This window comes from Myotis daubentonii, chromosome 2, assembly GCF_963259705.1.
Source record: "Myotis daubentonii chromosome 2, mMyoDau2.1, whole genome shotgun sequence".
Classification (NCBI taxonomy): domain Eukaryota; kingdom Metazoa; phylum Chordata; class Mammalia; order Chiroptera; family Vespertilionidae; genus Myotis; species Myotis daubentonii.
Genome location: NC_081841.1, coordinates 40,016,359 through 40,042,773, shown reverse-complemented (window position 1 = coordinate 40,042,773; position 26,415 = coordinate 40,016,359). Strand labels below are relative to the sequence as shown.

At 38.1% G+C, this 26,415-nt stretch overlaps 1 protein-coding gene across 5 annotated transcripts in view; it reads right to left on the bottom strand.

Annotated features, from left to right (window-relative positions):
• The window catches only part of BICD1 (BICD cargo adaptor 1), a 209,663-nt gene that overhangs the window by 99,520 nt on the left and 83,728 nt on the right, over window positions 1-26,415 (bottom strand). For all 5 annotated transcript variants that reach the window (XM_059682515.1, XM_059682516.1, XM_059682519.1 and 2 more), the window contains exon 2: window positions 15,065-15,277. In XM_059682515.1, coding sequence (XP_059538498.1) covers window positions 15,065-15,277 — 213 coding nt within the window. The remainder of the gene's footprint in view (window positions 1-15,064; window positions 15,278-26,415) is intronic.

Below are 26,415 nucleotides of genomic sequence, written 5' to 3'. Positions count from 1 at the left end.
GTCAACAGAGCCAAATATCAACAGTACAATGATAGAAATTTCTTTTGAGAGCCAAATTTTTTAAACTTAAACTATATAGGTAGGTACATTGTTATTAACTTAATTAGGGTACTCCTAAGGCTTAGGAAGAGCCACACTCAAGGGGCCAAAGAGCCGCATGTGGCTCGAGAGCCGCAGTTTGCCGACCACGGGTCTAGAACATGCACTTCCAATAAGGTGAGATATCACTCCTGTGGTAGGGAGAATAACCCCTCCCCCCCCCCCCCCCAAAGATATCCAGGTCTTAGTCCTGGAACCTGTGAACATTACCTTATATGGCAACAGACTTCGCAGATGCGATTACGGATTTGAGATGGAGAGATTACCCTGGTAGAGCCTAAGTGTAATCACAGTGTCCTTATAAGAGGGAGGCAGAAGAGTTGACACAGAAAAAGGCAATGCGGTACTGAAACAAGACGCACTGCTGGCTCCAAAGATGGAGGAAGGGTCAGCAGCCCATGAAAGTGAAGAATGCCATTCTAGAAGCTGGACAAAGGTGGAAATTGGAAGAGGAACCAGAGGCTCCATGCCTGTCTCGAAGAGGGAGTCCGGCCTTGCCAACACCTTGACCTCAGCCCAGTAATCTGCTGACGTCTGGCCTCCAGAACAATAAGAGAATCCATCTGTGTTGCTTGAAGCCACAAAACTTGAAGTACATTGTTCCAGCAGCCACAGAAAATTAATACAGCCTTACCCTGCAAATTCTCATTCCTCAATATATTTAATTTTGCAGCAATTAGGGAAAAAAATGTCCAAAAAAACCCCCAACAACTCCTTAAGGAGATGATAAGGGGGAAAATAAGGTTTGGAACATCTCATTGTAAGCAATGTCAATGAAAGATTGATTCAAATAATGATGCAAGATTTTTATTACTCTCAAGGCCCAGTTTCATTATCATTAACGCTTGGGAGTGAGAGGGGTGTTGTTATCCTGACAGGTTCTTTTATATCCTTCATCCTAATATAATGAATATTTTACCATCCAGAAAATGGTTGCTGGCCCCTTCTTTATACAGGGAGCCAAATCTTCCCTCGTTGTTTAAAAACAACTCTGGCCCTGGATAGAGCATCGGCCTGCAGACTGAAGGGTCCCAGGTTCGAGTCTGATCAAGGGCACATGCCCAGGTTGCGGGCTCGATCCCCAGTAGGGGGTGTGCAGGAGGCAGCCAATCAATGATTCTCTCTCATCATTGATGTTTCTATCTCTTTCTCCCTCAACAAATATATATCTTAAAAATTAATAAAAATATATTTAAAAACAAAAATAACTCTGGGACTATATTGTGTGCCAAAGCCCATCAGGAAACACATTTTGATATCCTAGATTTCTTTAATGTAATGCAGGCGGTGAGGTTTTGTCCACTGTGATAGGCTCAGAAGAGACAGTTACAATTCTGCTTTTTGAAAAATTGTTTTGGTGAAACCAAAACTCTATCAGACTATTATTTCTAAATCTAAGTATTTTTATTATTGAACAAGTGATGATGAGGAAGATGCCCAGGTCCTATATTCCCAAGAATAACAGCTGTTTTTAGCCTGTGACTTGGTGGAATGTGTTGGACAAAGTCTGTTTCCAAAAGCAGTTAAGGAGGCAGTCAGTATATAGCCTTTCTTCTGGGATGCATGGTATTGTACTTTAAGTCAAATTGAAAGTTAAAGTTTGGGTCTATTATCACTCTAGCAGAGGGGTGGGCAAACTTTTTGACTCGAGGGCCACAATGGGTTCTTAAACTGGACCGGAGGGCCGGAACAAAAGCATGGATGGAGTGTTTGTGTGAACTAATATAAATTCAAAGTAAACATCATTACATAAAAGGGTACGGTCTTTATTTTTTTAGTTTTATTCATTTCAAACGGGCCAGATCTGGCCCGCGGGCCGTAGTTTGCTCACGGCTGCTCTAGCATCATTGGTCTATAATATTTACTTTAAAAAATATCTTTGTTGATTCAGCATTAAAAAGTATAATTCAAGATATATACCAGAATTCATTATATCACTAAACTCACTCATTAATTTGCTCTTTCTGCCTTGTTCAAGTACAAATTTCCTATAACCTTCAAGAAATTAGGTTCTGAGTAGATTGAGGTATTCTTGATGGTTAGATTAAGCCATAAATTCCCTTAGGAGAATTAAATGCCTGGACAGAATCTTAATCAGGCTGGATCTGCCAACCAGAATATTCTTTGGAAATAGAGGTCAAGATGTAAAAAAAAAGAAAAGAAAAATTAAAATTGTCCACTAAGCATTCCAGCTAAGATGCTGATTGTGCATTACTATTCCTTCCACCCAGTCTGCACAGGGAGCAAAACCTGAGCTTGGGTGGGAGAAAAGCCTGAAACTGAATCGAGCTATTTTTAGTTCAAGAATCAATATGTATGAAGTGGATTGTGCACAGATCTTTATTCCTATATTCCAAGATGTAGAAAACTGGTGTTTGACCCTATTCACAGGATGAAAAAAGGAAGGGAGGGAGGCCTGGGAGGAAGAGAGATGAAGGAAGGGAGGAAAAGAAGAAAAAAGAAATTCATATATATGGTAATATGTGTTATATATATATATATATATATATATATATATATATATAATAAATATATATTATATATAATCCACATATATATACTAAGTATATACCATACCAATTCTACATTTAAAAAAATAGGCTGTCTTTTCACTATTTTAAATTTTTAAACGATAAAAGATAAAAGGTAACTGATAAAAGCTTAATTATCCTTTAAAAAAAAAAAAGTAAAGAGACTATGCAAGATTCCTTTAAAAACAGACTTTTATTTTACCAGTGTCAGGTCCAGAGATGCCATTTCTACAGTCCGCCTGAGACATGAATGATCTGTTTCTAACTTTAGCTTGACCTTCCCTGTGGTTTCCGATTTAATTCTTCATTTGGCACTAGTTTAACGACTGGCAATTACAAAGGAAGTTGATGTAACTGTTATATCAGTCCAGAAGTTTATGCCCCTTATTATTGTCTAATGTAGGAAAAAGAGTACAAACAAAAATGGTACTATTTTGAAGCTGAGTGCAAATGATGTCCAACATCTGGATGATGAAAATATTTACATGTGTTTTCATTTTTGAAGTTTTCCCCAAATGTTCGGGATTATGAAAATGCAGGTCCTTATTACCGCCACAGAATAACATCAAAAAAGGCCAAAGGGACTTCATTTTGAGAGCTATTCAGAAGCTATTGTATTGCTTTTCACTGGGAAATATAATAATGCAACTTTCCAAATCACAGAAAAAATATTTACAATTGTCAAAAAGAGAATGAAGTGTCTGTGCTTCTTACAACAATGCATGCAGTGTAATCGATAGTCACCGACTCTGAGCATATGGGATTACAGCGGGCAGTAGGAGATTTTCAGATATGTATAATGCACATCCTTCTGTTCTAATGGAAACTGCCTCTCCCTTGGGCACACTGTTTCCCCTGCAACCCTCTCTGGTGCTGGCCTGGCTGACTGCTTTCAGAGCATTCTCCCCCTATCCTTCCCCCAAACTCCTCTGCTTTAAATTTCAGGTCATCATGAGATTTCTTTTCAAGCTGGTACATGTAGATTTTTTGGAAACAAATTAACAGTTGCATCCACTGTGACAAGGTCGTGGCAGCAGGGTAGGCACAGTCACTGTCCACCGTCCACGACCAGCATTGTTACTGTCACCTACCAAACACCAACTCCTTCCTCCCCGTTTCTCCAAGACTTCAGCACCTGGCTGGTTGCCAACATCCCCAGAACTTCTGGTCTTAATTCCTGGATTCTCAATATTCCCATCCATGATCTCGACTACTAGAATTCCTCCTCTTGAGGGACCTTCTCCTTCTGCTTCATTCCCATGCTAATATCTTAGTGGCTCACTCTTCCAGGTGACTATCTCACCACTTTTTTCTCCTCAAATCCCCAGCACCTCCTCCCATCTCCCCTTTCAGCTGCTGACCTTGCGTCCTGCTTCAGTGAGGAAACTGAAGCAGCCTGAAGAGGACTTTCAAAGGCTTCTCTTCATTCACACCTGCTAAGGTGCCCACATCTGCATCCACATACTATCTACTTTTCCAGGCATTGCCGTAGATGTTGGCAACACCTTGCTCCTTTCCAAAGGCAATCCCTCCTTTTTTGCACCAGATCCTATTCCTTTCTTCTTCACGCAAGGAAATCAAGTACTCCAGGCATGCTCCCCTTTTCCTCTTACATCATCAAAATTTCCTTCCCCACTGGGTCATACCCATCAGCAACCGGCATTCCCACATACAATTGTTTCGTTGATCTTAAAAACAAAAAACAAAAAAACCTTTCCCTTGAGCCTATTTTTGCCCCGTAGCTACCTCCTCCTTTCTTTGGTCCTCTGTAAACAAAACCAGCTCCTGAAAAAGTTGCCTCTATTCTCTTCTCCGTTAATTCTCTCTGAAACGTACTCTAATCAGGCTTTTGCTCCCACCACTCCAGAGAAACTTCTCTTAATGAGGGGACCAATGACCCCATCTTGCTAAATCCAGGGGTCAATTCGGTTTCCTCATTTTATTTGATTATTAGCAGCATTTCCAATATTGATCACTTCCTTTGTAGACATCACTTTCTTCATTTGGTTTCTGGGAGCCACTCTCTGTTTATTTTCTTTCTACCTCATTAATAATAATAACTACTATTATTATTAATTTTATCATACTACAATTTTATGGGGGTGACATTGGTTAATAGGGTCATATAGGTTCACTATTATTTTTAGTGTCACTTCTTGTCCCCAACATCTCACTGCTGAAGTAGCCTAGGGCTCAATGCTTGGGCCCTTCTCTTTTCTATTTTCACATCCTGCCTTGGTGATCTCAGTGATAAGCCTTAACTAGTATCTATCTGCTGATAATTCCAAAATTTATATTTCTCTCCCCAGATTGTTCTCTCAAACTCTCAGCCCTCATCTTCTACTACCCATTCAACATCTGCATGTGGAAGGCTAATTGGAATTTACAGCTTAACATGCCTAAAACTTAACTTCTGATCTTCTCTCCTAAAACCTGTTTTGCCTGAAGCTTTCCCCATCTCAATTTTCAAGCTAAAATGCTTGGACTTCCTGTTATCTTTTCTCCTCCTTATCTCATATTCTCTATATCCAACCCATGAGAGAGTCATGTTGGTTTTTCTCTCAAAATATATTCAGAATTTTGGTGACCTCTTTTCACCACCTCCTCCTGTCATGCTGGCCAAACCACCATTTTCTCATATGTGGATGACTGCACTAACCTCCTACTCTTATCCTGGCTCATTAAAGTCACATCTCTCCTTTGCTCAACAGTTTCCAATAGCTTTCACTTCACTCAAAGTGAAAGCCAAAATCCTTTCAATGGTCTCAAAGGCCCTACCTAAGTGACCTGGCTTCCTATTTCCTCTCTGACTTCATGACAATGTGGTATTAGCCACGTTGAGATAGACACATAGATCAGCAGAATGGAGTCTAGAAATAAACTCAAACAAATGTAGCCAATTACTTTGACAAAGGTGTAAAGATAATTCAATGGAGAAAGAATAGTCTTTCAACAAATGGCAATGGGACAATTGAACACATATGCCAAAAAAATGAACTTCTACTGAAACCTCAAACCTTGTACAAAAGTCAACTCAAAATGGATCGTAGATCTAAATTTGATAAAACATTTAGATAAAAATATAGAAGAATATATTCATGAATTGGGGTGGAGAAGTTCCTTAAAGCTGATTTAAAAAAATATAATAAATAAAAAACATAATACATAAAAATTTTATATAGTAGACTTCATAGAAATAAAAAAACTTTGTGCTCCACATAAGACACTTTTAAGAGAATGAAGACAAATACCATGCTTTCACTTGTATATGGGATCTAAGGACAAAATAAATAAACAAACAAAATAGAAAGAAACTCATAGATACAGAGAACAAATTGATGAATGCCAGAGGGGAGAAGGGTTGGGTAGCTGGATGGAAAATGTTAAGGGATTAGGAACTAATTAGTCAATAATATTGTAATAACTATGTATAGTGCCAGGCGGGTACTGAAAGTATCGGGGGAACACTCTGTAAAGTATATGACTGTCTAACCCAGCCGTGGGCAAACTACGGCCCGTTTGAAATGAATAAAACTATTGAAAAAAAAGACCGTACCCTTTTTGTAATGATGTTTACTTTGAATTTATATTAGTTCACACAAACACTCCATCCATGCTTTTGTTCCGGCCCTCCGGTCCAGTTTAAGAACCCATTGTGGCCCTCGAGTCAAAAAGTTTGCCCACCCCTGGACTCTAACCACTATGTCGTATACTTGAAACTATAGAAAATAATATCGAATCTAACTGTAATTAAAAATAAAATTTAAATTAAAAAACAGAATCAAAAGGCAAGCTAAGAGAAAGTATTTGCAAATCATATATCCAAAAACAAAGGTCTTGAATCCAGCACATATAAAGAATTCTCAAAATATATCTAAAAAAAGAAACAATACAATTAAAAAATGGGCAAAGTCTGGAACAGAAACTTTATCAAGAAGATTATATGAAAAACAAATAAGCACATGAAAAGATGTTTGATATTATTAGCCATTAGGGAAATGCAAACTAATCCCATGATGTGATACCACTACACACCTATTAGAATGGCTAAAATAAAATTAAAAAATACAGATAATATCAAGTGCTGGGAAGAATGAAGGGAAACTAGAACTTGGCTAGTGGAACTACAAAATGCTATAGCCACTCTGGACAAGTTAAATATATACTTACTACCTAACCCAGAATGCCCACTCTTCTAGTTACTTGCCCTAGAAAAATAAAAACTTTGTTCACACAAAAATATTCACAAACATGAACATATGTAGCAGCTCTATTTGTAATTGTTAAAATCCAAAAATAACCCAATGTCCTTCAACAAATGAATTATTTTTTAAAAAAGAACAAAATTGTAGCCCAGCCAGAGTGGCTCAATGGTTGAGCGTCAACCTATGTATTAGCCGGGAGGTCATGGTTCGATTCCTGGTCAGGGTACATGCCCGGGTTGTGGGCTCGATCACCATTGTGGGACTTGCAGGAGGCAGCCAATCAATGATTCTCTCTCATCATTGATGTTTCTATCTCTCTCTCCCTCTCTGTTCCTCTCTCTGAAATCAATAAAAAATCTATTTTTTAAGAAAGAGCAAAACTGTAGTATATCCATACAGTGAAATATTATTTGGCAATAGAAAGGAACAAATTATTGATAATGCAACCACTTAGATGAAATCTCATAGGCATTAATGCTGAGAGAAAGGACCGAATCTCAAGAGGTTACATATTGTACAATTTCATTTACATAACATTCTTGAAAAGACAAAACTGTGGTGATAGAGAACAGATGATTGGTTATCAGAGGTTGGGATGGGGAGGGTATGAGGACAAAGGAATAGCACAATACAGGGGAGGTCTTGGGGGTGATGAAACTATTCTGCATCTTGATTGTGGCTGGGGTTACACGAGTCTATATATGTGTTAAATTCATAGAACTATCCACCAAAAAAAATATCTATGAGTCTATAATTAATTAAACTCATCCTACAAACCTATTTATGTAACTTATATTTCCCAAAAGCACAATCAAATCACAATTATTCAAAGGTGACTTGTCTGTATATTTTTAAACCCTGCTTTCAAATTCCTGATGATGTTCATAGGGATATTTATTTACTAATATAGTAGGTTCAGCACATGTTGGAAAGAACTTTCAACCAAAAGACATATTTCTCTAGTGGAATCAAATAGCCAATAAGCAGGCACTAACGTGGTTAAGAGTCAGATTGCCTGGTTTAGGGCACCAGCTTCACTACTTTTGGACACGCTGTTTAGGCTCTCTTTGCCTCACCTGTAAAGAGGGGAGAGAAACAGGACATGCCTTGTAAGTTTTTCGAGAGAATTAAAAGTGATAATGAATGTAAAGCGCATGTGATAAACTATCATAAACGTGAGCTATGATATTATTATTTATTTAAACCAATTAAAAACAGTGATAATTCTCTACTGTTTGGTACTTTGCATTATTTCAGAGGGGTGTGAGGTCCATCCCCAACAAGTATGGGGAGCAGGAGAGAAAGTGGGACGGAGCTTTCTGGCTGTACCCACACCACGCCTTTAGAGAACGGTAAAAACATCTGTCAGTTGAAAATGTCAATTTCATCCCAATAACCAATTACTCTGCCAGAAACAACGAAGACTATAAGAAAAGCTTGGTTATTTATTGGATGCGTTAATTACAGAGTTTAATCTTTTCCCCCTGACACAGGTCATCAGTAAGCACATTTGATATTGTACTGAGTAATAATGCAGTGACCCTTTCAAGAACTAGCCAGTATAAAAGGTTATTTACACTGGTAATAAGATCACCCAGACAGCTCTCCTCTTCCAACCTATGGGCCTATTTATTCTTTTGGTGCCAGGATGTCAGCCACAACGTCTTGCTACTGTCAGAAGGTGCTGGGGCCTCTCCCTCTACTCCAATGTATCTTTCTAACTTATTGTTTCTGCCTTGCTGTGTGTGAATAAGTCTGATTACCAAACTCTGAAACAATAAATAACACTTACATAGTCCTCAATTCCTTATAAATCACTTTCATGAAAAATATTTATCTTCATAAAAATCATAGGGAATAGGATAGGTGTTATTATAACGTTTATATAGTAAATAATAAGTTTAATCACAAAACCAGTAAATGGTCCAGTTAGAACCTAAACTCAGATTCCCTGATTTATAATTCTACACTCTCACCACACCACCATTGATACAACAGAAGCAAATAGATGTTTAAAGACTGGCTGAAGTGCTCTCCATGGAACAAGGTGAATATGTGCTGGTGGCTGAGGTCCATGGCATCTAATTGCTGTTTAAATGATGTTTTTCATTTACTCAGTCACAGCAGGTCCACCTATTTGCAGGTTTAATGAGAGACTAAGATGTGTGTGATATTACTGTACAAAATGTTACATGTTTTCCTAGTCTATTTGAACTGCTATAACAAAATACCACAGGCTGGTTGCTTAAGCGACAGGCATTTATTTCTCACAGCCCTGGAGGCTGGGAAGTTGAAGATCAAAGTGCCAACAGGTTCTGTGTCAGATGAGGGCCCACTTCCTGGTTCACAGATGGATGTCTTCTCACTGTGTCCTCACATGGTGGAAGGGGCAAGGGAGCTCTCTGAGTGTCCTTTATAAGGACACTCCCACCCCATTCATGATGGCCTCCCTCTCATGACCTAATCACTTCCCCAAGGCCCCACTTCCAAATACCATCACATTAGGAATTAGGTTTCAACATATGAATGTTGGGGGAGAACACAACATTCAGTCTATGGTATTTGTTGTCTAAAACAGATCCCTTTCTATTTCTATGATACTACAGAGTAGAGGGAAATAGTTTCTACACACTGAATTTTGGGCACTGAAATTTCCCAGGCATCTGGCTTATAGTAAGTAAGCACCGAGGAGACCTCTGCTGAATGAATGAATGCAGGACTGCAAGGTTGAAAATCCAAAAAGATAAAAAACAAAGACAAAATACTCAAAACCTAAGTCCAACATTTTAAATTGTCAAGGATTCCCAACAAGAGTAAAGACAGTCAACAGTATCATGCTTTTTAAAAGCAAAGACCCATTTTTAAGAGACACTGGGTGCCAGTCTAAGATGGTCATAACCAGGATGCTGAGGCATCCTGCAACTGTGTTACATGAGGACGTGCTAATGGGTCTAAATATGTTTATCCTGAAACAGAAGACAAAATAGTTCTTTCCAAATATTTGAAGCTGTTGGGCATGAACTAAAATTGTCAAGTGGAATAGGAACTTTTTAAAGTGTGTTCTCTATAGATCCAGAGGCTAGAAGTATGGCCAGCTGGTAAAAATTGCAGGGGTCAACTTTTCACTGAAAAAGGAGCAGTTTAATACTTAGAGCTGCCAGGCAATGGGAGGGCAGCCTTGGGAGGGAGTTGGAAGACAGGGAATTACAGTAATTTGGTATCTCCATTGTCCAAGGCATTTGACATAGGACCTGTACATTAATATTATCATCTCCATATTAGAAGTAAGGAAAGTGAAGCTTAGAGAACAAAAATAACTTGTCCATATCAACAGCTGGTAAGTGGCACAGCTGAAATTCAAATCTAGTGGTAGTTTTTGTTTGTTTGTTTTTTCCAGTTCAATTCAACTCAATAAACATTATTTTTAATGTCTGCTTCTGACCAGGCACTGTGGTGGATACTGGAGATACAAAGATAAATGGCAGTTAAAAGACCTTTCTTAGCAGGACTCACACTTCATCTTCTCCGTAGCACCAGAAGTGTCTGCGAAAAGGCAACATGACCTTTCAGGTCTACCGGGAAAGAGTTATTAACCTTAACCAAATAATCACTATTGGTACACTCGTACCCTAAAAGTTTATAGATGTGGATTCTTTATGATATAATAGACATAGTTCTAAAATGTTGGCATAATAATAATAAATTTCTGGAAATTCAGCCACTGGCATATTTTAAAATATTAAATGGCCATATCCCAGTAAAATATTACCAACAAGTTAGAAATATAGCTATTGTGCTAAAGCTTCAGATATTGTGCCAGAAATTTCATTAGCTTGAGGCAAGATTCAGAAAAGGGAAACTTGTGCTCTTGGCAACTATAGTGACATGGCTTGGGGGTGTCTAGATCACAGCTAGGTTTTCTGAGTTCAGATCCTGGATTGTCACTTATCACCCATGTGCTCTGGACAAGTTACTTGACCTCTCTCTGATTCACATGCCCCATCCGTAAAGTGAGATGATATAATAATAGGACCTACCTCTATAGGGTTGTTATCAGAATTTAGAACAGTGCTGGCACATTGCTGGCAGTCAATAAAACGTTCAGCTATTTGCACTTTAAAGTATAGACTTAATCTCTACTAAGGTCAATAATCCAGTGTGCCACTCCAATCTTCTGCTTTCCACCCAAAGGGGTCCATCTTCTGGGACATCTCTTTTTTTACATAAATGCCAGTTCTGGTTAGGAATACTGGCATAAGTGCATTGTATGCTCTGTAAATATTGCAGTAAATTCTGATTTATCTTATTAACAATTGAGACTACTCAGTAGTGTTAGAAGTTTCACTATCCTATTTTGTGTTTTCATCAATGTGGATTTTAGTTTAACTTAGTACCAAGTAAGTGTTCAATAAATATTGTCCAAATAAGCCTATTTGGGCTATCTTCTAGTCTAGTATGTTAAGGCCTATAGTTTGGAGATTTAAAAAATGAAATTCCAACGTGTTTAATAATTATCTGCTTAGGCACTATAGTAATCTATCTGTTCTTATTAAGCTCTCAGCAAAATGATGCCCATCAAGGCATCCCAAAGATTTTTTTCCTCCTCTGTCACTGGCCCTTGTAGGATTAACTCCTAATTTGGCTCCTAATTTGGTTCTTTGACTTGGGCGATTCTTTTTATACTCCCTATACTTAAAAAAATTACTTAAAGCAGTTTTCCATTAAAGATATATATACAATAAGACTGATTAAAATGTTTAAAGATGAGAAGATTTATATGAAACATCTAGGTTCATATCTCAACAGAAAGAATTTTCAAGGTAACAAATTCAAAGATGTATTCATCTAATATTTCTTTAACTTAAGAAAATTGATCTATATAATAAGTGATATCTTCAACAATATTTTAATGAAATATGCAGAAAGTTACCAATGACAACAATTTGTTTATTATGTATTTACTACATACTAAAATAATCTTTTTACAAATGCCATGAATAAAATTCTAAAACTTTTAGCAGAGTTGAGACCAAATATTGATTTTCTAACTCTAATGCATAAAATTTTCCATTTTTTCCACTATATTATCCTATACCTACCATATATAGAAGAAAATTTGACCTTGTAATCACACAGACATGTGCATATACACATGCAAACATGTATAAAACTTTCATAATTCACACACCACATATACACACACATATACTTTTGCCAGTACCAATAATCTTATTGAAGTAAGAGATGAGTCCTTTCAGTAAGTAAAAATGACTCCATTAACTAAATGATGAAATTCACACAGCATCTGTCAAGCTGACGATTTACTACATTTTGCATTGGTTACCCTTGTCCATTTCTCATGGTCCATCAGGTCATGATTTTTTTTTCGTTTCATGATCTCGCTTGCAATCACTATACATCAGTCAATGCCCAGAATGCGAAAAATAAATAAAATTGAGCCCACAATAAAAACATATCTAGAATTTTAATTTAATACCAGTCATCAAAAGTCTGGATCAATATACCAAAAAAATAGTATTCCTTTTCTCATTTTATAAATGTAATTAGTTCTAAATACCAATAGTCTTATTAGCTACATTAAAACATGAGGCATGGATGAAAAACAGCAGGCCTTGGGGTGTAGTGATACCACTAGCTTTTAGCCCTGCAAAGAAAACATCAATAAATTATATTGTTGGCACACTCAGAAGACTGGGAAACCAACCAACAGCTTGCCTTTTTTCCCCTTTTCGTTACCTCACAAACCTGAATGAATACATTCATCAGCTAAATAGCCTTGAGCTATTTGAGATTAAAAATTTTGGATGTGACAAGTTATTCTCTTATTGCAAATCAACTACTGAAAATGCACAGAAATCCAAGGACTATAACCAAGTGATTCATTCAGGAGATTATGGTACTTACAGCAACTCCCTGAATTGTGAGCCTATGATACTCCCTTTCCCAGCCTTTGCTTAGCCCAAACATCTAAATTAGTGGTTCTCAAAGTGTGGTCTCCAGAGCAACAGCCACAGATTCATGTGCTGTGAACTTATTAAAAATAAAAATTCTTGAATCCTGCTGAGACCTACCAACCCAGACCCTCTGGGGGTGGGGCCCAGGACTCACGCTCTGATGAATTGTCTCGGTGATTCAGGTGGTCACTAAAATTTGAGAACTGATCTGAATAAAGGACTCCTCAAATTCTTTTTGCCTTTGATGCCTCACTTTATTCCTCACTTGTATCCTCATTCATAATTACCAACTCCTGCTGCTTATTATAGATCTCCTCATTGGAAACCACACTCAAGCACAGTGTGAGGATGCTCTGTCAATCACTGCTGTCTTGTCTCAACAGAAAAACATCTCTGGATTCTCTGCCCCTTCCTCAGCTGCAGCTCTGTGACTGTAGGGATGTACACCTTTGAGGATCCATCCAACTGGCCATCATGACTGCTTGGCTCATTGGTCACAGTTCTCCACAAATCGCCTGTATGCGCCTGCACTTGGCCCTCATGTTGTTCATGTCACACCCTCTCTGCTAACTTGCCATGTGAACCTGCTGCTCAAGCTGCTGAGGTCGCCCCCTGTGGATGTTCAATATCTTGTTTAATCAAGAATGATAGTTTATGTCACTACATGACCTTCTGCAGTGGACCCGTCTCATAGGGAAGCGTGGAATAGGAAGGGGGACTGGTAATTCCTTAGGAGGAGGAGGAAGGGCTGGCACTACAAAGGGTAAGCAAGTGATGCCCCAAGCCCAGCACAGAGAGATGAATCAGATAAAGAACTGGAGAGCAGTTTGGTTTTCAACAATCGTTTGCAGCTAAGGGAAGTGAGGCAAGGCATCACTTCCTGAAAACTATCTCACGTTCTTATTACTTAAGTGCTAAGAATACTAACTTCTACTTGGTTGGCTCCTTTCTCTGTCTCCACAGATCATACTACTACATTTGGGTATGTCCAAAGATAATGAACAGGGCAAAGCAGAAACCTTACTGTAGATATTCATTGAGTTCATTATAATATGGACACGTGTACATGAAAATTACTGATTAAATTCCAATAAATTCTGGATAACATCTCTCAAAATAATGAAACGCTATTTGTAACATGTCACTGATTTTAAGAAACACATCAGTGAATTACTTCTATTATATTTCACAACATTAACATTTTTCATCCTACCTTTTTCTATTACTAAAATGCTCAACTAATAAGCCCCCTTGGTAGTGGACTTAACACCTGCTGGCCAACCTCTGCTGCACTGGCGTAGTGATTCGAGGACATCAGCACCTCTTCTGCAGCTGTCATATCAAAAACTGGAGTAAATGATTTAATATGAAGTTTCCAAAAATGTCCTTAACAGGGTTTGGTGGATGAAGCTGCCTTTCGCTCACTGTGTCCCCGACATCACTGGCAGACTGACTGCCTGGCCCAAAGCGGTCTGGCGCGTGATGCAGCTGTGGGAAAGCTGGAGCGAAACAGGGAATCCAGGGGAGGCCCAGAGACTGAGGAAGGAAGGCTCCCAGGCCTAATTCATACCAGCTCTAATTTGCTGCCTTGCCTACAACCAGAGAAATCGCCTATGGTTCTGCATTGCCAGACTCTAAGAAAACTCCCCCAATGTCTCTTTGCCCAGTGCAAAGAGTCTTGAGCTAACCTTACTGTCATTTTGAATCAGTGCCGACACAGAGCATCACAGCCAACCATTCTTCTCCACAGCGTATTACAATAGGGAAACGGGAGAGAAGTGTTAAGGTCACTACATGTATTTTTTAAATATATTTTTATTGACTTCAGAGAGGAAAGGAGAGAGAGAGATAGAAACATCAATGATGAGAGAGAATCACTGATTGGCTGCCTCCTCACACACCCCACTGGGGATTGAACCTGCAACCTGGGCAAGTGTTCTGACTGGGAATCAAACAGTGACCTCCTGGTTCATGGGTCATCACTCAACCACTGAGCCACACCGGCCAAGTACTATATTTTTTAAACACCTTTGCGGAAGCAGCAAGCCCACTTCCCAAATACTCAATAAACAAAGGTTTTAATTCTTAACAAACAATTAAGAGAGAAGCTCATCTCAGAACACGCTGCCATTTCACTAAAATTGCAGGAAAAGTGCCGGCATCGGAATTAGGTGCCTCTTGCTTAATACAGCTCCTCTGATAGAACTTGATCCTATTTCTCTCGCCCCAGATTGCTCGCAGGGCGCTTGTTTACCTCCTTCAGGTCCTGCACCACCGTGGTGAGCCTCTCGTTCTCTGCCTGTATGTTAGTGAGCACGGCCCGGCTCTGCTTCAGTTCGTTCTGCATCTCCAAGATCTTCCCCAGGTAGTAAGCTTCCTTCGAGGCTGACTCCTGCAGCAGCGTTTCCTCCCGAGTCTCTCCATCCTCAGCAACTTTCCGGTGGATGGAGAAGGACTGCCCAAAGGCCTGCAGAGCATTTGAAAAGAAAAACAGTACACAGTGAAATGCCCCATAAGAATGCTAGTAAACAGGCTTGGGGAAATGCTTTGCTTGTAAGAAGAGCTGATCTGCAAGACCTCCAGAAGCAAAACTACATTTTTTATAGAACAGTCTAGCAGCTTTCATTGATACTTAATTCAAATTCAATTAATAAGGAAAAATAATTTTTAAATGTCTTGCTAAAATATATATAAATATAAATATATATATATAATGGGCTAAAGAAAACCTGACAAACATTGCTGCTTAAACATTGCTGCTTGCTTTAAGTTACCTTTAAAAAAAAAAAATCCTAAGAAATAGATAGTTCAGTGCTAATGAGCTCATCCAAATTCATGTTCTCATTTTCATTCTAGAAAAACATCCCCAACATGCTTTTCAAGGAAGAAAGCAATAATTTCATTAGCTTTCTAATATATTAGCAGTAAGGATATACCAATCTTGAGCAGTAGTGCCCTTATGACAAAAATCATCAAACAGCGTTCAAATTGCCTGGTACCACAAAAAGACTTGAAATATAGTCAATGTATAAGAAGACATATAGGTAGCTACTTATTTCTGCAAAAAAGAAAAACAGAATAATAAATCAGAAACTAATGAAATTGGTGAGTGAGAAGGGGGTAGAAAGAATGGGGGAATGAAATGTGATACAAATGGTGGGGGTGGCACTTTTCTGAGTATGCCTTCTCATATGATTCTGACTCTTAGAACTAAAGTAATGTTTCACATACCTCCCCAATAAATGATAATTAAAATCAACCTCCATGTGTCAGGGGAACCCAAATGGAGCACAGACAACCAATGATCCTAGCTGTATTGCAAATGAACAACATAATTACACTAAAAGGGGTGGAGAAGAAAAGACCCAATCTGAATAAATTTTGGAAATCAGTATCTTTACTATATATTACAAAGCTAAACACAAAACGAACTGTACCCGAACACTACTGTCTAGTTCATATATTTTTCCCTCACAAGAATTATGAAATCACAATTCTGAAACTTTTTGTTGTTGTTAATCCTCACCCGAGGATACATTTCCATTGATCCTTTAGAGAGAGTCGAATAGAAATGGAAAGACAGAGAGAAACATCTATGTGAGAGAAACACATCAATTGGTTGTCTCCTGCATGAGCCCCAACCAGGGCCTGGGCCAAGGAGGAGCCTGCAACCAAGATATGTGCCCTTGACCAGAATTGAACCAGGGAACCTTTGGTCCATAGGTCAATGCTCTATCCAATGAGCCAAACCAGCTAGGGCTGAAACTTCTTTAGATGTAAACAAGAGTTGAGCAAATAATTAAATATAATACAGATAATGAAAGCCAGATCTCTCACTGTTGGAGAAAGAAGTTGCAAACAAGGAAGGGGGGACGACTAGAAGGAAACTAGTGGTATTGGGTTCCAATTAGAAAAGTCAGGATGAACTTATAGTCTTTAATAGGTAGATAAATATTGATAGATTGATAAATAGATAGATAGATAGATAGATAGATAGACAGACAGACAGAGGAAGAGAGGGGTTTATATGTGTTTACATACATATACATACTTCCTAGCTTTCTCAACTGCGAGGGCATAGAAGTAATGACATATCAGTAGCAATGAGCATCCCTTGCACCCAAATTTTGTTCCTAAATATCAATCTCCAATGAAAAGAACTAGAGGTATTTGGAGAAATGACCAATTCTTGGGCTGGAGCAAAATGATCTTGGTACATCTTGTGGTACCAAAAGATTAAGTAACAAAATACCTTTTTTAAATGATGGGGCTCTGTCAAGAGACACAAGAGCCTACCTGAAGGGGCTCCCATGGCCAAAGATGGGATAATGAGGGCAACAAAATAAATGTAGTAATGAATTATGATACATAGAATAAAGTAAATATCCACGAGTCCACATTGATATAATAACTGAACAAATGAGGGAAGAAATAGCTCTTATAGAATTCTAATTAATAAATTTGAAGGAATGATGGAAACACCATCTGGCAAACACCAAGTAATAACTGTTGCAGGTAAGAATTATCAGTGGAACCCTGACCAGTTTGGCTCAGTGGCTAGAGCGTCGGCCTGTGGACTGAAGAGTCCCAGGTTCGATTCCGGTCAAGGGCATGTACCTTGGTTGCGGGCACATCCCCAGTAGGGGGTGTGCAGGAGGCAGCTGATCGATGTTTCTCTCTCATGGATGTTTCTAACTCTCTATCCTTCTCTCTTCCTCTCTGTAAAAAATCAATAAAATATATTTTTTTAAAAAAGAATTATCAGTGGAATATAAAATTAACAGGCAAAAAGTATGATGAGAAATAGGACATCTGCATAGTCTTAAAGCATCTTTTCCCAATAATTAGACTACAAGCAATGAGACATATTGTCATCATGTACCTCTGATATAATCCACTGAGAGAGCACAGCATCACTTCTGTGATACTCTTGCCAAACATGCATAAGCCAATTCTTAGCGTAAAGAAATAAAATAAACCCAAACTGGGAGACATTCTACAGAATATCTGGCCAGGACTCTCCCAAGTATTGAAGTTAGGAAAAATGGAAAAGACTCCTCCAGACTAGATGAGAATAAGGAAACATGACAATTAAATGCACTTTGGGGTCCTGGACCTACAAAAAGACAATATAAAACAACTGGAAAAACTGAAATAAATTACTCCTATTGGTTAATATTATTATATCAATGTCCATTTTGTTTCCATAATTAGATTATGATTATGTAAGATGTTAACGTTTGGAGAAGCTGTGTAAAGGGTACAATGAAATTCAGTGTAGTATTTTTACAACTTTTTTTCTGTGTCTAGAGTTATTTGAGAATAAGTAAGTATAATCTCTGCCCTAAAGAAATAGATAGAGCTGCTAAAATACTGGCACATAGGGTTATAAAAAATGTATGTGCGCAAACTCCAAAGGGATACTATTTTCAGTTAGAAGTACTATGGCTTTATTCTGTAACGTGTGCTATTACATTTTGAGATTTAAAATGTCGTAAGATGATGCTTCTGGGCTATGTATAGTCAATGGGGAAATAAGGCAGGAATGAACCTTTGAAACTCAGTTTCACACTTGTTACAAACCTGAAGGCAGAAAAGGTATGTGTTAGCCATTATAAGGACATCGTAAAAGTCAGGAGGAGACAGCTTGAGTTAGTGATTCTAAAGACAATCTGGCACTCTTCTCCAAATTGAACTCATAGAAACAGAAATTTTAAAAAATACTAACCTGAAAACCCATGTCTCCATAAACTATCTCCCTTAAAATATCGACATGGATCAAAGTTAAAGGATGGTTACTAAGCATCCACTAAGGAAGAAATATTCCAGGACCGATGTTCACCCGTACAGAGCGAGCTACTGCTGGTGTTAGGCTTTCAGACTCTGGACAGAAATTATTTGAGAAGCCAAATTTCCACATGTGGTACAAAGCACACTGACTCATGAATAGATGAAAAATTATTTTTGGAAATGATGTTTACGTTACTTTTCCATCGGTAATGGTCAGATTCTGTGAGGTCAAGTCCGGATTCACTACATCAAAAAGCCTTTGAGGGCAGGGGAAAGAGTTCTGGAAACAATCTCCCCATGTGACCTGGGAAAGTCTTCAGCAGACTCTCCCCAGCAAAGGAACCCTGATTCTATAGTCAAGTATCAGGACAATTTGATACTAAAATCAATAAAAATTTTTAAACAAATAAAATAAAATGAGCATGAACTGTGTGTCAAACCCTCAGCTAGTTTCCTTTTCACAACTACTTCCTTGCTTCTATGTAACAAAGAACTTCCACAGGGCCATTTTCTTTACTTTGCCTGAGTCAAATCAATAGACTCAGACAGTCTATGGCTCTCACATTATTCTCAGCACACAGGGAATGGTCTCCTGGTGGCTAAAAACAACCCCTAAGGTCTTAACAGCAATGAACATATCTGGATCCTGCACCAGTGGAAAGCTTTAAATTTCATATATATTCACAGAATAGATTTTCCCCAAAAAGTACCAAAAACTAAAATTGCAAATATAACAATTTTGATGAATCTTTAATTCATATTTACTGCAGTTTAGAAACCTTAACTGAACATATGGGTTTTCAAAATTAGTCATTTTTAAATGAAGAATTTGGTCCTTCACTGGACCTGATTTTAAAACCAATGAAAGGATGAAAGGTTATGCAAGGACATTTTTACTTAAAATAGAAAAATAACACCAATCCTGTACAGCCTACAGATAAATGCCCAATAATCTGCATTTCCAAATTTACTGATAACACTACTCAGAAAATATCTGCATTTTGGAAAGAGGGTGAAGGAGAAAACGCCCCTACTTTACCTAATTCCTAGTTGTCAGTAACTGAAATTGGGCATGACGGCCAACTGCCACCTATCATTTGCCTAATTGTGAAGGTTGACTATCAGACACCCTGGCTCTGTCGGGTACCTCCCTCCTCCGTCACCAGTCCAAGTATATCCTGACAATGCTGAGCCCAAGAGAAACAATCTTTTTTGAGGCTATTGAAGCTGCATCCTTGGCAGAATTCACAAAACTAGCTCCGATGTCTATTTATAGGCAACCCTAAGGTAGTCATGCTTCTAGCTATATTTTGTCCAGATAGCAAATTCCTTTTAGACACTGCAATCATTTCATGGATAAGTTTTATTTAAAAATAACTGAGGTAAACTGACATTTCTATAGAATGCACTATGATTTCTCCTCATGTGTGTAGCTACAAGTACACAATACTGCTTTACTATATTCCACTGCCATGTGTCACAGTTGCTGTAAATAACGTGGCAAAGTCCAATTAGCTCTATAATAAGTATCTTGTTTTTTCTCCTTCCACTCACATGACTTCAGAATCCAAAGAAAATTGATATTTTTAACATTTATGTTCAGGACAATATGTTAGCTGTTAAGCAAAACTTTCATACTTACTATCCTTCATCATATGAAAGATAAAAGAAATAAAAGTTTGGCTAGCATATTTAATAATAACATTATCTTTAAAGTCCATGTCCTTGGTTACAGAATTTTCATTAAAATTTGTGGGAGAACAGTGTATTGGGTCACCCATGGACGTTAGACAAAATATTTTTTATTTGAAATACTAAAATTCATTCATTCATTCATTTGTTCATTCATTCAACAGTATTTACAGAGAACTGTAACAGATACTGCTTTAGACACTGAGCATTCAGCAATGTTCTAGGGGGGAAAACCTCTTCTATTGGGAGCATACATGTTAGTGGAACATAAGTAAACCTGCCAGTGTGTGGCATAATGTTGGGAAAGTTCTAAAAAGAAAATGAAAGCCAGGGTAAGAGTATAAAATAGCACTGCCCAACAAAACTCTCTGGGATGATGTAACTGTCATCCAGTATAATAACCACGCCCCACAAGTGGCTCCTGAGCTCCTGATATGTGACTAGTGTGACCAAAGAATTGACTTTTTAATTTTATGTAATTAATTTTAATTGTCCCATATGGCTAGTGGCTACGGTGTTGGATAGTCCAGGGGAGAGAGAGTAGAACAGGTGCACAGAGAGAGAGCCTCATTAGTGAGGACAGTCAGAGAAGATGTCTGTGAGCAGACAGACACCTGCTCTGAGCAGACACCTGGACAAAGGAGGGAGGGAGCCAGAACCTGACCTTTCCCCAGAGGACCAAGCCTACATTTAAGTGTTGCTAAGCAAGAATTACAGATAGCCATGGTGCTTCTATATAGACTATCAGTGGCAGTTCTGTAAAGTCTCTACCACAGCACTTTAAGATCTGGGTGCTTCAGGGAATATGTGGACATGATTTAACTTGTAGAAGTACAGGGTTGGCAAATAGCCTGTCACTGAAATTCATCCTCCCCAATGCATGATTTTTCCTTCTTTGAACATATAATAAACATTTTTTGACCAATTATATTTCTTTGTTGCCTCAGCTACCAGGAAATTTAGCATTATATGCCCTGTAGCAGTTAATTACAATACCTTAAGTCTCTGGTATAATTATCTCCTGTTTTTTGTATACTTTTGAGTTCTTAATTGTTTTTACTCCCATTATATCACTTTAATCTACTTCAAATACTTTTAAAGTAGAAAGAATATGAGTTATGATCCCACCAAATGATTTGAATAATGTTTTAAATTAAGTCTTAAGAAAAGTCCATGTAAAAGAATGGAGTGTGAGCCTGACCGGTGTGGCTCAGTGGCTGAGTGTCAACCTATGAACCAGGAGGTCTCGGTTTGATTCCCGGTCAGGGCACATGCCTTGGTCGCAGGTTTGATCCCCAATGTGGGGTATGTAGGAGGCAGCCGATCAATGATTCTCTCTAATCATTGATGTTTCTCTCTCTCTCTCTTCTCTCTCTCTCCCTTCCTCTCTGAAATCAATAAAAATAAAATTTTAATAAAGAATGGAGTTTGAGCCCTAACCGGTTTGGCTCAGTGGATAGAGCGTCGGCCTGCGGACTCAAGGGTCCCAGGTTCGATTCCGGTCAAGGGCATGTACTTTGGTTGCGGGCACATACCCAGTGGGGAGTGTGCAGGAGGCAGCTGATCAATGTTTCTCTCTCATCGATGCTTCTAACTCTCTATCCCTCTCCTTTCCTCTCTGTAAAAAATCAATAAAATACAGCGGGGGGGGGGGGGGGGGCCTTGACTTACGAGTGTCCCAACTAACGAGTTTTTTGAGATACCAGTTGTCTCTCAGCCAATTTTTTGAGTTAACGAGCTTGGTCTCAGAATGAATTTAAACTCGTAAGTCAAGGCCCCGCTGTATATTTAAAAAAAAAAAAAAGAATGGAGTTTGAGCTAAACTTGTTAGAACTGACTAAGAAGCATTTCCCAAACTGCTATATTCCAGCAGCGAAATGTCCTGGAGGGTATGATCCAATTAGAAAAAAAGGGACCATTGGAGGTAAGACAACCCAAAAGTACCCAACTGGGAGAAATCCGTTTCCATGACTCATATGCTTAAACATTAGAAGTCAAAGGTTTCCCTGACAATTAGAATCAAGCCTGATCCCTGAAAAGGGCACTTGTACTCACAACAGGCAAAAGAAGGAAAAAGTATATGCTACTGAGTTGGACTAACTTTGCCACTTACTAATTGTATGACATTGAGCAAGTTACTTAACATTCTGTGCCCGTTTTCTATCTGCAAAATGGGAATAATTTCTATTTTGCTCAGCCAGTGTAGCTCTCTCCCTCTCCCTGCCACTCTCTGAAATGAAAAGAAATATATATATATATATATATATATGTATATATATATATATATATATATATATATATATATATAATGTTAAATTTTTATTTCATTGCACTGTTGTGAGGCTTGAAAGAGAAAATCTATTGTATCACTTAGAACAGTCTTGCTACAAATATAGTAAGTGCCCAATAATTATTGGTTTTTATAAAAGTAGGAAGAAGCCGTGCTTTGGAATTGCATGCATTTGGGTTTAAATCTGCCTCCTCTGAAATCTTTGGCAAGATTTTCGAATTTCTACATCTCAGTTACAACAAGTGTAAAATGAGAATAGTAACGTCTGCCTTAAAGGTAAGAACAGATTGGTCCTTAAAAGGTAAGACTATCAGGTATGAGGTATAAAATCCACAGCAAAATGCCTGCGACACAGGAGATGCTTATTAACTATCAGTGCCCACCCTTCTCTCCTGACCTTTGGAAGTCTCAGACCTGACACTGGCAGGCTGTGCGGCCACTGGGGGAAGGTTTCCCAGGAGGCTGTTCATCTCTTTATGCTGAGCAGCTCCTTACACATTTCAGAAACACCAAATGTGTTTCCAAAAAGGGAGCTCTGATGTATGTTCTTAAGCCATTAAAAAGGAAAAAAAAAACCCACACTTTTCTCAAGATATAGGCTCTAAGGATTACTTTAGCAAAGAATTCAGTTTTATCTTTTTAGTGAGAATTTTCAACTTATTTCTTAACCTCCCCCATCTTTTCTGGCTTTTAACCTAACACCTCCCCAATTATAAATTCAATCCATCTGGGAAATACAGAATATTTGATTACCAGTTTTTTATTTTCATTTTGCATTTTTAAACCATTTCTCACTTATCATAAAAATAAAAAAATGTGCATTTTAACTTGATGAGTCTGACTATAGTTTTTTTTTTTTTTTAACAATCTATTATAAATCCTTAACTGGTTTAATCACCATATCGTGTGGCTACAAGGCATCATTCTTGTGAATAACATACTGTATTTCTACCTATCTATGATTTATTATTACATCTCTAGGGCCTAAGAACACCCTTTGGTTTTTAGGATAGATGCTCAAAATATCTGATGAAAACTAATAAATGGATAAATAAAAAGGTCCACAGTGGTCTGATTAATTCAATGACATAATACTGAGAGATATTTTCCCCACTTCCCATAGGAAAAAAAAATTGGCATAGAATAATCTACTTATTTGGCATTTCTCTGGGAGAGCACCATACAAGAAAGACTATTAAGGAAGTTTGAGCCGATGATTCCTTACAGGCATACTTTTTAATTTCAGGGTCTCTAAGAAATTAATTATATATCACTTTCATTTAAAAATATTAGGTATCTGTTACCGAGGACCGTTTCAGTGCACTGCAAAATGATTTGTATACAATATAATTTTTATACCATGAAATAAGTTTGCTAATCAATCTCGTTAGAATTTTTGGAAACATGGTTTGGATGATGCCAGAGATAACCACTACAATTCTTAAAATTTATAAAAATGTATGACAAATAAAATAACAGAGTAAGTTAATGTTAGTTTGAAATTATATGACCATAGTTTAAAATATTCAAATGAGAATTTTAATTACTGACAATATTAATAACAATAGCTAATGCTTCCACAATGATTTTCACATGGTCTCTGCTTTTTATTAGAACCACTGAAAATCTAGCTAAGCAAAATATTTCATAATAGAAAAAATGTAGCAAGTCTAACATCGAAATATGCACTGAACTATCTTGAGCTGGTAGTTTACACAATGTCAACAAATGCCAAGAATCACTGTGTTCCCCTCGAACATGTAACATATCCCACGGTTCTCTATGGGTTTGTGGTGGTGCTCTTGGGCACCTAGGCACACAATGTGGTAACCATTGGTCTGGGATAAGGGCCAGCCTAAGTATCTCTGACATGCTCGTTTTGAGATTCAATGTAAGGAAGGGTTGATAACCACTGCTTTAGGGTGTGAGCCAGGAGGTGAATGGCAGGGTTGTAATTTACACACAGATGCAGAGCTCTCCACCAGCAGTGCCTAGGAGTTCCTGTTGCTCCATATCTTTACTGTTGACTTTTAAAGTTTTTGCCACCTTGGAGAATGTAAAGGTGGTTTTAATTTGCATTTCCCTGATTACTAATAAAGTTAAACATTTCATATTTTTATTGGCCATTCACATTTCCACTTCCATCTAGTTTCTATTCAAGGCTTTCCCTCTCCTCTTTTTCTCAAAAAAAAGACTGCTTTTTCCCCATTATTAATTTGTCTGTTATACATGTGGCAAGTACCTTTCCCCAGTATTTGCGGCTTATTCTTTCACTCGTTTTACAGTGTCTTTTGATGAAGTGAGGTCTCATTTTTTTTTAAAGAATGAGTCCCTGTTTATTTATTATTTGCCAGTTATAAGTATGGCAAATAGTTGCTCGAAGTTTCTGGCTTTTAGTGATGCCTTTGGATGACTTAACATCCTTGATTTCGAGGGAGCTCAGTGGCCAGTCCCTTGCTTCTGGCTAGCACTTTTTGCATCTCTCTCAAGATCCTTCCCTCCTCCAAGGTCATAAAGCTATTCTTCCAAATGGTTAAAAGTCGTGCCTTTTATATTTCTATCCCTTAGGTCACCTTCAAATGATTTTTGTGTATGAAATAAGTACAGATCTATTTTCATTATTTTTATGTGAATAATCAATTTCTCTAGCACCATTTAATGAACTGCCCTTCCTTTCCCACTGATGTCGAGGGAGGGCTAAGAATGCCATAAATCATATTGACATAAGTGTGCCTGTATTTAATGATAAGGTATTGAAGTGAGGAGCAGTTCCCTATGGAAAAAAAGAGATAACTTGGCCGAACCGGTTTGGCTCAGTGGATGGAGCATCGGCCTTCGGACTCAGGGGTCCCAGGTTCGATTCCGGTCAAGGGCATGTACCTTGGTTGTGGGCACATCCCCACTAGGGGGCGTGCAGGAGGCAGCTGATCAATCCCTCTCATCGATGTTTCTGGCTCTCTATCCCTCTCCTTTCTTCTCTGTAAAAAATCAATAAAATATATTTTATAAAAAGAGGGATAACTTGCATCGTCTACTAAACCTTATTCATTAAGTTACTCAAACTTTGAAATATCTGCATCAAATTGGATGCCATTACTAACATATACTAACAAAATGTATATGTTAGTACTTTGAAAAAAAGAGAGCAAATCCATATTGATTTTAAAATTTAGTCAGTAATAATAGTACATGAAACTAGGGGTTTCCCCCCCCCCCATGTTAGTAACATATTTATTAAAGAAAATATAGGTAATACCAAAAAGCAGAAAAGGAAAACAAATTACCCATTATACCACCTTCCCTCCCCCAACCCCAACAATTTAGGCAAGTTCAGCACCTCCACATCTTTGCATTTGGCTTCTGGAGAGATCTTTGCTTCTAGACAGACCACTGTCTGCTTGGCCCTGAGATCCTGAAAACTTGTTCTTATTCACTTGTACTTACCTGGTTTGGGTCTCAAACCAAGATCTGCTCTTCTCCCTTCATGAACTTGGCTCAACCAAAAGGATTCCACCTGCACAGGCTGGCGGCCACCTGCGCTTCCTCCCCTAGTCCTCTCTGGTTTCTTGTTTTTCTTTTTGTTGGCAGGGTAATGCATGTTCATACGAAATCTGGGAACAAACACTGTCCCCCAATTGTTGTATATGGTCAATCTTATTTCTGATGGTTCACTTTCAGCCTCCTTCGCTGAATTAAAAGCTAGTCTCTTATTATTACAGCTACCAAAGAAATTACCAAGAATTTAAGAATCAGCATAGGGAAAAATGTGTGCTCAGCAAGCAATCTCAAAAGATCTGTCGAGAAGCAAAATGCAAATGCATACATGCTATGAG